General features: G+C 33.1%; 1 protein-coding gene across 1 annotated transcript in view; it reads right to left on the reverse strand.

The window, feature by feature from the left end:
• ETNK1 (ethanolamine kinase 1) overlaps nt 1-13,852 on the reverse strand; it is a 55,283-nt gene that overhangs the window by 15,728 nt on the left and 25,703 nt on the right. Inside the window, exons 4-5 of the mRNA XM_070410559.1 lie at nt 10,883-11,025; nt 648-731 (exon numbers count right to left, since the gene is read on the reverse strand). Of these exons, the coding sequence (XP_070266660.1) occupies nt 648-731; nt 10,883-11,025 (227 nt within the window). The remainder of the gene's footprint in view (nt 1-647; nt 732-10,882; nt 11,026-13,852) is intronic.

Genomic DNA, 13,852 nt, shown 5'->3' on the forward strand with positions numbered 1-13,852 from the left:
AGGCTTTTTAATTAACCAACATTTCAAAAGCCCAATTACACAATGGAAATAGCAAAGGCTTTTAAATTATTTTTAAAATTGGTTTCAAATCATAGTCTCTGTATTTTACTGTGCCCTTGATGAGTTATTTCCCTCATCTGTATACTGGGAATATTACCTAACTTAAAAAATTGTTGTAGAGAAAAAAAAATAAGGTAAAATAAGACTTGTAAAGCACCTTGCACTGTGTCAGGTCCTAATAAAAGCCTCAATAATCATTTCTTACTAGAAGCCCGATGCACAAAATTCGTGCAAGAGTAGGCCTTCCTTTCCCCTGCTGCCCGTACCGCTTCCCTCTGGCAGCTGGAACCCGGGCTTTCCTAGCAGACCCGGTTTAGTCCGGAAGGTCATCCAGAAGGATGTGTGGAAGGATGTCCGATCTAATTAGCATATTGTGCTTTTATTATTATAGATTTCCCTTAAGACATTACTGAAGAAGTCTTCTCTATCCTCCAATAATAAAAACAAATAAAGAACGAAGATCAGAAAAATGTTAATAGAATTTTGCTCCTCTTCCCAGTTTATCTATTTTAAAGAAAAAAAAAATTCTAAAAGTGTCAGATCAAAGTTACATTGTGCTATTCCACTAGTTAAGCCCTGGATTTTACCTGCAAATTCATTGAAATGATTTCCAATATCATATGCCAGGTAGTTGTATCCAGAATATTCATAATCAATGAACTGTACATCACCTATGTGAGACACAAAAACAAAGACATAAGAAATCACATATAAGATCAGAAAAACCCTAAGCTATTTGTAATTAAATAGCTTTTAATATTTTGTCTCATTGTACGTGCTTGGTTACATGCACTTCTGAGACAAGACAGGGTAAGGCTGTGAATTTATGGCAATGAGCTTTACAAAATTCAATTACGTATCTTTGTCAACAGCTTCTTTATGAACATTAATGTTCACTATAATTAAGAAAAGTCAAAATACTGTACACAGTCATTCTCCAAATTCAAACAAAAGCAAAATGTCTTTCACCACATGGGGGCATCAGTTACTTAAAAATTCAAGTTTAATTAGAAATGAAAACTATCTTTGGAAATTATTATCTAAGCAATATTTTTAAAAAATCTGATACTCCAACAAGTGAACTAACAAGCTAACCTACATATAGGAATCAAATATAAACTTTGAAAGACTTGAATTCTGTGAATCCTGCAGTTATGCTATTAACACTTGCTGATCAACTAACAATATCCCTAATTAAAGAATTTAGCTGCTATCAAGTTTTAAGATTGTCTTAGAATGCCATATAACTAAAGTTTCTAATACATACCTGAGCAGCATTAAAGTGGTTGTTTTATCTTTTCTAAAAAAACAAAGGTACACTGACTACTATAGGAGATCTGGGACTCAACAGATTCATGTTGTTGATTTTAAGAGACAAGAGAAAATGTTGAGAGCAAGAGAGACCGAGAGTGAGAGAGAGAATATGAATCTAAATGGGTCACACTATTTATACCAGATATCATAAACTCAAAGGCTTACAAGGGCCAACAGTTAAAATGAATACATAAACAGAGACACTGTAAGAAGAGTTTGTAAGCTGCAATTGTGAAAATAAAAAGCATATGCCTGGTTACCCCGTCTTTTAAAGATAGATCATACTAAGGTAACAAACTCCTGGTCTTATACACACTGGCTTTCCTCCCTCCCAAAAAAAGATCTTTTGAACTATAATGTCTTGATACATATATGTATGTTTAATATGGGATATATGTTGATCATAGTCAAACTCAGAAAAACAGAATTTATGACCAAAAAAAGTCACAGCAAATGAAGTATTTTACATAAAAGTAAATTTTTAATGTAACTGTATTTAATATATCCTTATAAATTTGTATAAATAATAGTCAAGTCTAAAGTAAAGTGAGAATCTAAGTATCAAAGCTCAGTTATCAAAATCTGTATGCATACTGACAAAATAAATAAGATTTTAAAATGTTGGTAAGTACAATAAATCACTGCAATTCAAACATCATAAATATTATATTCCTGAATTCACAAAAAATAATCCCATGGAAAGTCTTAAAGTTAACCAAATCACTCTACTAAAGTGTAGAATGAGAAGACAGAGCGTGTTTCAACCAATCACTTTAAATTATTTTCTGGCCCTGACCGGTTTGGCTCAGTGGATAGAGCGTTGGCCTGCGGACTCAAGGGTCCCAGGTTCGATTCCAGTCAAGGGCATGTACCCTGGTTGCGGCACATCCCCAGTAGGGAGTGTGCAGGAGGCAGCTGATCGATGTTTCTCTCTCATCGATGTTTCTAACTCTCTATCCCTCTCCCTTCCTCTCTGTAAAAAAAATTAATAAAATATATTTAAATTATTTTCTGGTTACCCTTGGGAATGAGAGTGAAGATCACTATCATGATAAAACACTTTGCAGCCATGAAAAATTTTTTTCATTTTCAAAGATGATTTAATGACTAGGAGAATTAGAAATGTTATATGAAAAAGATACAAAATAGTAAATGCCAATAATCCAATTTATTAAAATAATATGCCTAAAGAGGAAAAAATAAATAAAAATAATACATGGGGGGGAGGGGGGAGGGAATGAGTGGAAATAAAACCAAAATAAAATATTTCAACTGGTCTCATTACCAGTGACAAATGACCCTTTTTCCTTTATACTTTAAGTTCTTTACAATAAACATACTTTTAAGAGGGGAAAAAAAGACAGCTTAAAAAATTAAGATGAATTCTTTACAAAACTGTAGATAAGTAAGAGACTAAAACACAATGATTTGGGAGATGCCTATTCACTTGGTCTACATGAAATCAGAATTCAAGATTTACCAAGTTGCACAACTGAACTAATGAAACAGTTTTAATATTAAAATGTTTTCATTGCAGCTGTTGATTGTGTTAGCTCTTTAAACATAAAATTCTTGTAAAGCTCATATTAACTGTTACATGCCAATAAAAATACACAGCCCAGTCCTGAAGTTTACTTGCCACATAACAAGTTTCTATTTCAACTTTCAAAATTATATTTAGAATTTGGCAAATAAGTTAAAATGGCAGGTAAAACATGCCTGCTTATAAATACAACTTAAATAAAGCATAGATCATTTTAATAAAGTTAAAATCTGTTTCAGTATGAATGTTTTAGCAATGACTTTTTGTAGTAGCATTAATTCATTAAAACTATCCTTTATTTTTATATGCTATGTCCAATTTATAAATAATGAAATTTTAAAAATAAGAAAATGAAGCTAAGAAGATACAGATGAGGCTGTTACCAGGCTCCGTGCATGTGAACAAGTGATGCGATAAACCTCCAGTCAGTGCGTTTAAGAAGCACGGGGTGCGCCGCCACATGGCAGCAACAATGGCATACCTAATCTGTAGCAGATGAAGAAAATTTGGCAAACTCACATTTTACAAGACACAAAGCTTAAAAGGAAAAAATTTTTAAATCCGCATTAACTATTCTTTTTCAAACTATTGCAAACAAAGTGGAACTCAACCTTAAATTTAATCTTCTGCAACAAAGTAAAATTAAAGACGCCTACTTCCCTTACTTTGGGTGCCAGAAAAATCAAATTACTACAAAATGCTTTCTACTAACAGAAAGCACACTAAACCTTTTTTCTTCTACAAATTAACTTCTGACTTCTAAAATTTCCAATTATTTAGAGGAACGTCGACATCACTATTAACAATCCATAGTTTATATGGCATGATTATCTTGTTATTTCTTTAAAACAAAGTTTTAATAGGATTTTAAGGATGGAAAAAAATGAGAATACTCCTTAAATTTTTATACAACATTTTATATGTATATGCATTTTCTGAGGGGATTCTCAAATCTCCAAATTCTCAAGGGATCCTTGACCTCTGAAAAGTAAAGGAGTAGTGCTTTAAAGGCTAAGACTATATATTATTTATCTTTATTAATTACCACACTGACTAGCGCATAATACGTAAAGCGTAAGATTATTGAATAAAATAATTTATTCAATTTTTAAAAGCTACACTTTTCATTACTATATTTCTTGTATATCTTTACAGTAATAAAATCTACTCACTACCTAAACAAATTGTTACAATCTCAGTATAGCTGAAAATAGCCCATTTTTAAAGTACTTTAAAACCAAAAATATATATATTAACTAAGACTATAATTCACATGACATTCATTTGGACTCCTTTATTTTACTGTTGCTAAGAAGAAAGGAGGAAAGATAAAAAGTAAAATAACCAATATAAGAACCTGAAAATCTTTCTAACTTACTCTACTTCGTCTGTAGTTTTATACATACAGTATGTATGTACTATGAGTATACTAATATTAGCAACATGCTTTCTTTCTTACACAGAAAAAATAAATACTCTGCTCTGGGAAACTATCCCTATGGTTTTCAGTAGTAGCTTTACCATAGCACTCATCATTCTGAATGTAAATATCTGTTTCATAATCCAACTCCTCCACTACAGGGCATATGGCTTCCTGAAAGGGCAGTAAGTCCCTCTCATCTTTCATCATACAATCCACAGAGCAATACCTAGCACACAGGAAGTATTAAAATGCTAGTGGAATAAATGAAAGTTTTTCAGAGAATGCTGGAGGCACAATGATAACACACGTTTTAAATGTGTGTGGGGAGAATAAGCATGAAAGAACAAAGGGTGGCATTTTTGACATTCATATTCAAGTATATGATTGAATATACAATGGGACTGGATGTATGTACAGAAAACATTAAACTACTAACTATTTTAGGTAGCTATTTTTACAATCCGTAAGTTTTTTATTACCTGATTTAGGGATATTTTATTTTATGCCAATTACGATCTGAAATACAAGTTAAAACAAAGTTTAACTATCCTTCATAAAAATTCCACCCTGTAAAATATAGGTTACCAAATACAAAAATAAATTTGTATTTAAATTTTAAAATAAAAACAAATAAAAAACTACCTCTCTCCTAAGTTATTAAAATGTCAGTAAAACAACCACAATAATGCCTTTTCATGAATAACGGAATGGATAGGATTTAGAGCCAATCAAGTGATGAAGAATAGTGACTCACCAATTTTCTATTTATATTGTGTAAAACTAAAGAAAAACCTGGTTTACACTGAAATTCCCAGAAAAATCTTTTCTTTCCATTCATTTGTATTTCCTTAAATAGCTGTAACTCAGCTTCTTATATTTTGCAGACATAGCAAATAAACAATGATTGCCATTCCTGAAACTTAAAGTTATATATAGTGGGGCCTTGACTTACGAGTGTCCCGACTAACGAGTTTTTCGAGATATGAGCCGTCTCTTGGCCGATTTTTTGCTTTGAGTTGCGAGCTAAAATTCAGGTTACGAGCCAGCTTCAGATACCCCACCGCTAGTTGGCGCAGCGAACGTCACAGTGAATGCCACAACATCAGCCCAGCATCACGTGTCTCACTCATTATCTTTAAGATTTGACATACAAGTAATTTGAGTTACGAGCTCCGTCATGGAACGAATTAAACTCATAAGTCAAGGCCCCACTGTATTAGATCTTTATATGAGCTTTTATGAAGAAATGGGGAGGGGGAGAAAATGAAACCACCTCCAGTTAACACTATGACAAAGCATTAAGACATAAGACAACAAACTAAAAAACTTTAGCAATTATTTCTAACATGTCAGCAACTAAAGGTTTATTTGAAATTAAAATATTAGATTTAAAATGAGGTAATAAACATTATTACTATTTGTTCTACTTAGTATAAATTATTTTTAAATTAATCATTGATGAATTTAAAAGATGACTAGTGACTGGTAAGTCTTATCTTACAGTTCAGGAGCAAGAACCACTGCTTTTGATTTTCTTATTATGTAACAATCCTATCATCATATCATTAAGTAGTCTTTTCTTACCTTTTTAAGAAGTCATGTCACTGACGGCGAGAAATGGGCTGCTGTTTTTAAAAACCACCTAAATTCTGGGACTAACTTTTCAAAAATCTTGACAGCTACCATCAACTTCAGAAAGGAAGCTCACTCTTCTCTCATATTCCTGAGTCCTGTCAACTGACATGGTGAGAAGAGGCAGTGGCAGTATTTCTTCCTGTAATGCCTACCATTCCTATAACATTCACAGTTGAAAATGCCTATAAACTGCAGGGTGCTCATAGTCTTCATGTGTGTCTATATGTGAATATGTAGTTATATAGTATATACATACATACACACATACATACATACATTCTTAAACTTTAAATTAATCTCTCAAGGTACAGTTACCATAGAATTTTTAAGTTGCACTGAAAGACAAACTGCATTGTCATCGCATACCTAGGAGCCAAAATTCTCCTAGTTATAGTACATAATTAACCTTCTTACTTACAGTAACCATTTTAACTTTTTCACAGTCAGATACATTTTATAAAATGGATCCTAGACACAAAATACAGGTGTTGGCAAACTATGTATGCTGAGTCCAAAATCCAGCCAGCCCACTGCCTGCTTTTGTAAAAGAAATTTTACTGAATACAGCCAGACATATTTATGTATTATCTAAGGCTATGTTTGCACTACAACAGAGTTGCACAGTTGCAACAGAGACTATAATATAGAATGCAGAGCCTAAAATAAGTACTATCTAGCCCAAGCATGTCAAACTCAAGACTAACAAGGGGCAAATAAGGTTTAAGTTTATGTGGGCGACATAAAAACAAAAGCTTCAATTTTCATAGAAACGTAGGTTTATTTAGATAAGACACATGCTGAATACAAAGGGCTAAAATAAATGAGTAATCGTTAGCATAATAGAACATTTTAATAAAAATTAATTTTTTCTTAAACATTAACTTACTAGACACTGAATAACTGCACAAATAAGCGTAACGCAAATAAACCTTTTTTTCTTGTTCTCCGAAAGCAAAATATTTCCTGTTGCACACACCAAACAAATCAGTACAAGACTAATGACGTGGCAATCGGCTGCTAAAATATTCGCTGCTAGTATTACTGGAGAGAAATGGTGCGCCAACACCTAAGACGTGTAAGGAAAATGAATGCAACACGACTATAGTAATCAGTCATGAGCAAACGTTATAGTTCATTATTAATTATGTATAACAGGATATTATAAAAATTTAAGTTATGAAATTTTTTATTAAAACTCTGACATACCATTATTTTGGCTGGGCCACAAAAATATTCATTGTGGGCCTCATGCAGCCCACAGGCCGCGAGTTTGACATGCTTGATCTAACCCCTTACAGAAAAAGTTTGCCAACCCTTCTCATGGTAAAAATACCTGTAACTGAGAGCTGCCTAGTACCTAGTCCAGTGCTATATACTTGATAAGCATGATCAGAAACCATCTGAAGTAGATATCATCTAAGTTGAAAATAAAGCAAACTAAAGTTCTAGACTATCAGCAATATAGGTACTGCCTGGAACTCTCTGCTAAACATGCAGATTCTTAAGCTCATCTATAGAAATTTTTGTTCATTTGGTCTTGGACTTTTTTTTCCCAGTAACCAACATGATTCTGGCACAGAACTAAATATAAACACTGAATATAGAGATAAAATGACTTTTCTCAGGGGTGGGGATTGTCCTGCCCGGGGGCCATATAAAGCCTGCAAAATTATTTGGTCTGGCCCTGTCGAGGCATTAGGGGTGAGTTAATTAAATGTCTGACCAAATATAGCAGGCTAATTTTTAAGGTGATAATTTTGTATGGCCCGCAAATGATGTTCTAAATATCCATATGGCTCTTGGCAGAAAAAAGGTTCTCACCCCTGACTTATTTAATACCACTTGCTTCCATATGAGATTGAGAAGAAATGTGAACCAAGGTGTGCTCCATTCCAAAAGTCTATGTTCTAACTTCTCCTGATTATAACTAAGCTTTAATATATCTGCTTTTAAGAGTTAACATAAAGATTTTTAAAACTGAGTTACAATATACAAAATCTAAGTTATTATGGTTGAAAAATACATGTGGAAACATTGATGATCCAGTTTAAATTCATGAAGTTTAACTAAAATTTGCACTTCTGAGATATTAAGGATCTAAAACATACAACAGAGATACTAAGCTTGATGATGTCAAGGCCAGTTCCTTGGCTTTCATCTTATTATTTTTATATATTTATATCTCATAGGTGAGTATAAAATGGTGAGGTCCTGAGCTCAAATTACAAAAAGTGATAAACTTATTTTGAACATAATATGCAGCTTAATAATTTATTCTATGTAGAAATTATTTTAACCCCAAAAGATTCAACACTTGGTTTTTAGATGCTGTACAAGGTGACGAGTTAAGGTAAAGAACTTTGAGATACATATTTCTCACTTTAATTATCATTCTTCTGATTGCAGCCATAAATAAATACTAATGCTAAGCTACAGTCTATTTTTTGCTACTAAATTTACTAAATTTTATAGAATTTACATTCTTTTAAAGTCTGAGGCATGGTCTCTTCCCCTTATAAAGACAAATAGGTCATAATGTTACTTCAAAATATTAGCTCCTAATTTGAAACAAAATGAGATAATAATAAACTGAAAAGGCTAGTCACAAGATTCCAACCACATTTTCTTAATGCTTATCAACTAATAACATAAGAATTAGCCGAAACCGGTTTGGCTCAGTGGATAGAGCATCGTCCTGCGGACTGAAAGGTCCCAGGTTCGATTCCGGTCAAGGGCATGTACCTGGGTTGCGGGCACAACCCCCAGTGGGAGATGTGCAGGAGGCAGCTGATCGATGTTTCTCTCTCATCAATGTTTCTAACTATCTCTCTCCCTTCCTCTCTGTAAAAAATCAATAAAATATATTTTAAAAAAAAAAAGAATTGATTTTTTTAAGTGGATGTCATGGAATTCACACTAGCCTTTCTAACAAACACTATAAAACCACTGGTAAGTAAAAACAACAAAACATCTCCATAACTAACACACAAACTCAAAGACAAGAAACAAATGGTATATAATAGACTTCTGAAGAAGGACAAGCTATAAAATATATATCAAAATAATATTTGTTGAACTTTGAAATTTATTGTGTAGAAAAAAAATTAGACACAAAAGTATGATTTAGGTAATTCTTGGTAAATATAAAAAATGACAATTTTGAATTCCTAAAGCCAAACTGAAGCATAAAAGTTTATTTCAAAATATGAGAACTTTTCATATCACTGATCAATAGTTTAGATAGGCAACTGGTAAAATTAAAACATAAAAATGTACTTTTAATAACTAAGACAAAGTAATCTGATTTTTTTGGTCCCTTCTGTTTTAGTTTTATAAATAAATTTGTTCTATGAAATGAATATGAAAAAGAAACATAAAAGTATGAAAGTTAAAATTATATTCCAAAGGAAATAGACTCTCTTTGATTAACTTGCAGTTAAAAATAAAGCTGAGTGTCCACTTCAAGCGCAAGATGAAGTCCCTCACTTGAAATTCCATTACATAACATAATGTGTTATTCGGTCTTACACTCAACTTAAAAGCTAATACATTCCTTTAATGTACAACTAATACTTGTCTCACAAATGGCACTGAGATTTGGTTACTAGTATATAATGTAGAACATATAGTCTATGACAATAATATATAATAAATGGACAATAATAAACTAAAGGACATTGTCAAGTACTTAATGTTTTAGGGTACTCCTAAAGTTTTAAGAAAATAATTCTATACAAAAACTTCCAGATATTCAAAATAAAGATGTCAGCTTAGTGTATTTTTAAATAAGGAAATCTCTAAACTGCATTAAAATAGCAAATATAAAAGTTACTCAAATGTTTTTGAAAATAGATGCTTAAGGCTACCACCCTTGACAGTGTTCTTTACTTGGTTTTCTTCAAGTAAAGCAAGTTATAAATATCCACCACCTCTTATTAGAATAGTCTCGACTTACAATCTATTAATAATGGTCACAAATATTAATGTAACATAACTATGACCATTTAATCAGAATTCTTTGGCTTTAGTATCTTCACAACACACACTTTTGATTCAAAACAATCTTCCAACTATAATGATTATCTTCAAAACTGATTTCCTATAAAATGCAATAGTTCATAGTTTCAAACAGACTTTTTGCATACTAATCTTTCCATCAAAATTGTATTTTTATATTTCAGTTTAGTACTGAAGGACATCTGTTTAGCAACCAAACCTCAAACCACTCTATCCAATAATACAACCAAGTGTTTCTGAAATATAAAACAGAGAATTTGAATATAGAAAGATATGATCAAAGAAAACATTTCACCAGAAAGTATCACTGTCTACCTCAAAATATATTAAAACTATTTGCCAGATCTTATTATTACTTCAGTAGGTACAAATATTTCCTCCATCTGTGGCCCTCTCCTTAGCATCAAACTACCTAACAAATCAGCATAATAAACAGGTTAACAGAAAACCTGGAAACATGTATTTCGAATACTGTTGTCCTTCCTAACACTGAGAAAATTTCTGTATTTATAAAGCAGCATAGTGTCAGTTGGTTTTTCAATAAACCCCATTACAAGCAGGTGTATTTTCAAACAATGAGTTATCAAATATGTTTTATAGTTAGATTTTATAAACAAGTCACTTTTATCATGTCTCATTTAAAACTCGCTTAACAGGAACCAATCTGTTTCTATTAAATCAACTCTAGGAAACAGTTTATATAAATATACAGAGAATATATATTCCTAATTAGTACAGTTACCATGACTTTATAACCTATAAGAAAATATTTAAAGACTTCATGCATGTTTTCAATCCTTGCATTTGAATTAAATTTGAGACAAAAATCAAAGGACCACAAAGGACATCAAAGAATTCATCTCTACTTACAGCTAAGGTCAAATACCTACCTTGTTTCTCATTGTAGATTATGTTCTTACATAGTAGGTCATTATGGCAAAGCACAACAGGTGAGCCCAGGTTGGAAAGAATCCTCTTCATCCAATTCATCTCTTCCTGAAGAATCTGAGAGCTTGGAATATCACTTAGGAACCTTTTAATTTTAAAAGAAGAGTAATATTTTGCTTAAGTTCATGACATTTTTTTCAAGTTGGATTAACGATTAATAATTAATTTAGTAAGTTTTTCCATTCAATAGCACAGACTCCTGAATTAAAACAAGCCAATTATTCCAAAGGTGGGAATAAAGAAAAACCTTTACAATGAACTTACACATGAAAAGAAACTGAGCAAGAGTTAAATTGCAGGGCAGAAAAGTAAAAAATACATCACTACAAAATTGAAGGAAAAAATATATATGCTAATAGCTAACACTAAGCAGTTTTCTAAAAGTTTTACACTTACTTCCATTTTGTAGAGGGAAAATCAAGACACAAAGAGTTTAATAAAAACAGGTTTAAGAGTATTACTTAAAGTTACAAAGACAGTCCATTAAAGAACTAAACATCTACTTCAAGTTTGGAAGGGTAAATGCAGTATAAATCCATTAAATTCACATTTCAAACTCAATATATATTACCCACCATTGATAAATGGACTCATATTATTACATGATAATCTATAATCATTATATTACCATGTGGCAATCACACCATGGAGTTCTCATATTATTCATTGTAGAAACTGGCTCATAGTAATCAGACTGGGAAGGGTGAGAGGTAGTGTGACAAGATGGCCTAGAGATCATAGCTCTTTACCCTACACTCTTCTGTACATTTATTATGCTATCCTTATGTTAATTTGGGTGCTACCACAAATTCCTCAATAGCACCATCAGGCTTACAAAATGGCTGTTAGTTTACTCTTTCTCTTCTTCCCTTTATACTTTAAGCCAAGTTCTCTTCATTCTTTCTCTAGACCAGGGGTGGGCAACCTTTTTGTGAGTGCATGCCAAAACCAGCAAAATCTCTGACTCAAAATTCTTCTGTGTGCCAACCCTAATTTTTTGAGAACACGTTTCGCCTACTTGATAACTCTTAAGGTGTACGTATGTGAAGAACCTTGAAGAAATAATAAAATCCATTCAAGAGACAAAAACACAGTATATGATGATGAAAAATACATTTATTTTTTAATGTATACATGTACACTGATAGTCCGACAGAAAACTTTATGACTCCGTTTGATATTATCAGTGGGACTTTTGCTGCTGCATCACTGATGACAGATTCTACATCAGGTTTCTATTTCGTGACCTTCAGAGATATGCACGAGCTACTACTTTCATCTGTCAGGCTACTCCTATTACAAAACTTAACAAAATTCATCACTGAGAACAAAGATTCACAAGCGTATGTGGATGAAACCAAAACACTGGTCGGATCTAGGAAGGCAGGGAGCATTAAGGCAGTGGCATAGAAATTGCTCTTCCCCTCTCATCAATCCATATCTATGGTCTTTAAGATAACTTGTTATGTAAAATTATTTATTTATCTAAGATGCACCTACACTGAATTTATCTGAAAAATAAAAAAGTCGATATAAAGAAAAAAATTGTAAATGGAAGATTATAAGAGAGGGTTTCGCGTGCCAGCAAAAGTTACTGGCGTGCCATGTTTGGCACGTGTGCCAGAGGTTACCCACCCCTGCTCTAGACTCTCAAATTATTCCTTACTTTTCTATATTTCTCTCTCTCTCTCTCTCCCTCTCTCTCTCTTTCTCTCTCTCTCTCTCTCTCTCTCTCTCTCTCGGTATATAGATAAATCTCTAAGTGACCATTAAGAATGACCAGAACGACTGGAGGACCAGCAGTAGCTATGATGTGCACTGACTCAGACCTTGATGATGGGGCCCTGACAACCCGAATCTGGTTCACTCACACCCTGGACCCATACAGGAGGAAGGAGGGAGCCCGATTCTTCGCAGAATCGGCCGCTGGTTAGCTTGCTGCTGGGGCCAACCTCCAGCAGTTCCTCCCCCTGGCCAGCTGCCCCTCTCCCCAACCGCCCTAATTGGGGGGAGGCCCCCCTATTGGTCCCAATCACCGGCCAGGCCGAAGGACCCCACCTGTGCACAAATTTGTGCACCAGGCCTCTGGTTACAATATAATAAAGATTCTGTACACTGAATTTACTTTAATGAATTTTCCTATTCAGGTGGTTGCTACCTGTATTTTTCCCACTACTGCATTCTACTCTACACACAGTTTCTAAAAGTAATCCTTATAGTTATTTTAAGTGGTGTAACTGGTTCTTTTAAAAGTGGTGTACTTTTAAAAGTACAGAGTTAAGTGGAAATAACAGGATTCAAAGGATTATGAACATGGTAATTACAAACATGTACAAACAAAAAGGTAATTGCTTTTAATGTTCTAGTTGAATATTTTCTATTGGGACAGGATGCTTTCACCCTGTTATTAATCACTGGGCATCTCCAGCTTTTCCAAAGTATCACATCAAGATTTTAAAATATACCTCAAAAGAGTCTAGGAAATATGACCCAAAACCTATTCTACCTGCTTTGATTTTTAAAAGTACTAGCTAAAATTTATTTATCACTTAAATGGCCAGGCAGTGTTCTAACTAATTTCTACTAGTATATACTAACTCAATTAATTCTCACAAAACCCTCAAAGGTTTTTAAATGTACTACTCTTGTTTTTTTCCATTTTACAAATGAAGAAATAGATAACTTGTTGCCAAAGGTTAAAAAGCAGAAATGTTAATTGGCAAAACTGATATTTCATCCCCAAGCAATACAGTTCCAAAGTCTTGTGCTCCAAAACCACACTATACTGCCTCTCAAACTCTGCCGTCATCTTTAAAAAAAACCCACAAGGAAATCTTGTATTCACTTTTGCCATCTACTTCATTATTTTTAAGTAGCCTTCCCTAAAATCTTTCAACAAAATAGCTATTTCC

This window comes from Myotis yumanensis, unplaced genomic scaffold (assembly GCF_028538775.1).
Source record: "Myotis yumanensis isolate MYYU_CA2020_CCGP unplaced genomic scaffold, mMyoYum1.0.hap1 SCAF_3, whole genome shotgun sequence".
In the NCBI taxonomy this organism is placed as follows: domain Eukaryota; kingdom Metazoa; phylum Chordata; class Mammalia; order Chiroptera; family Vespertilionidae; genus Myotis; species Myotis yumanensis.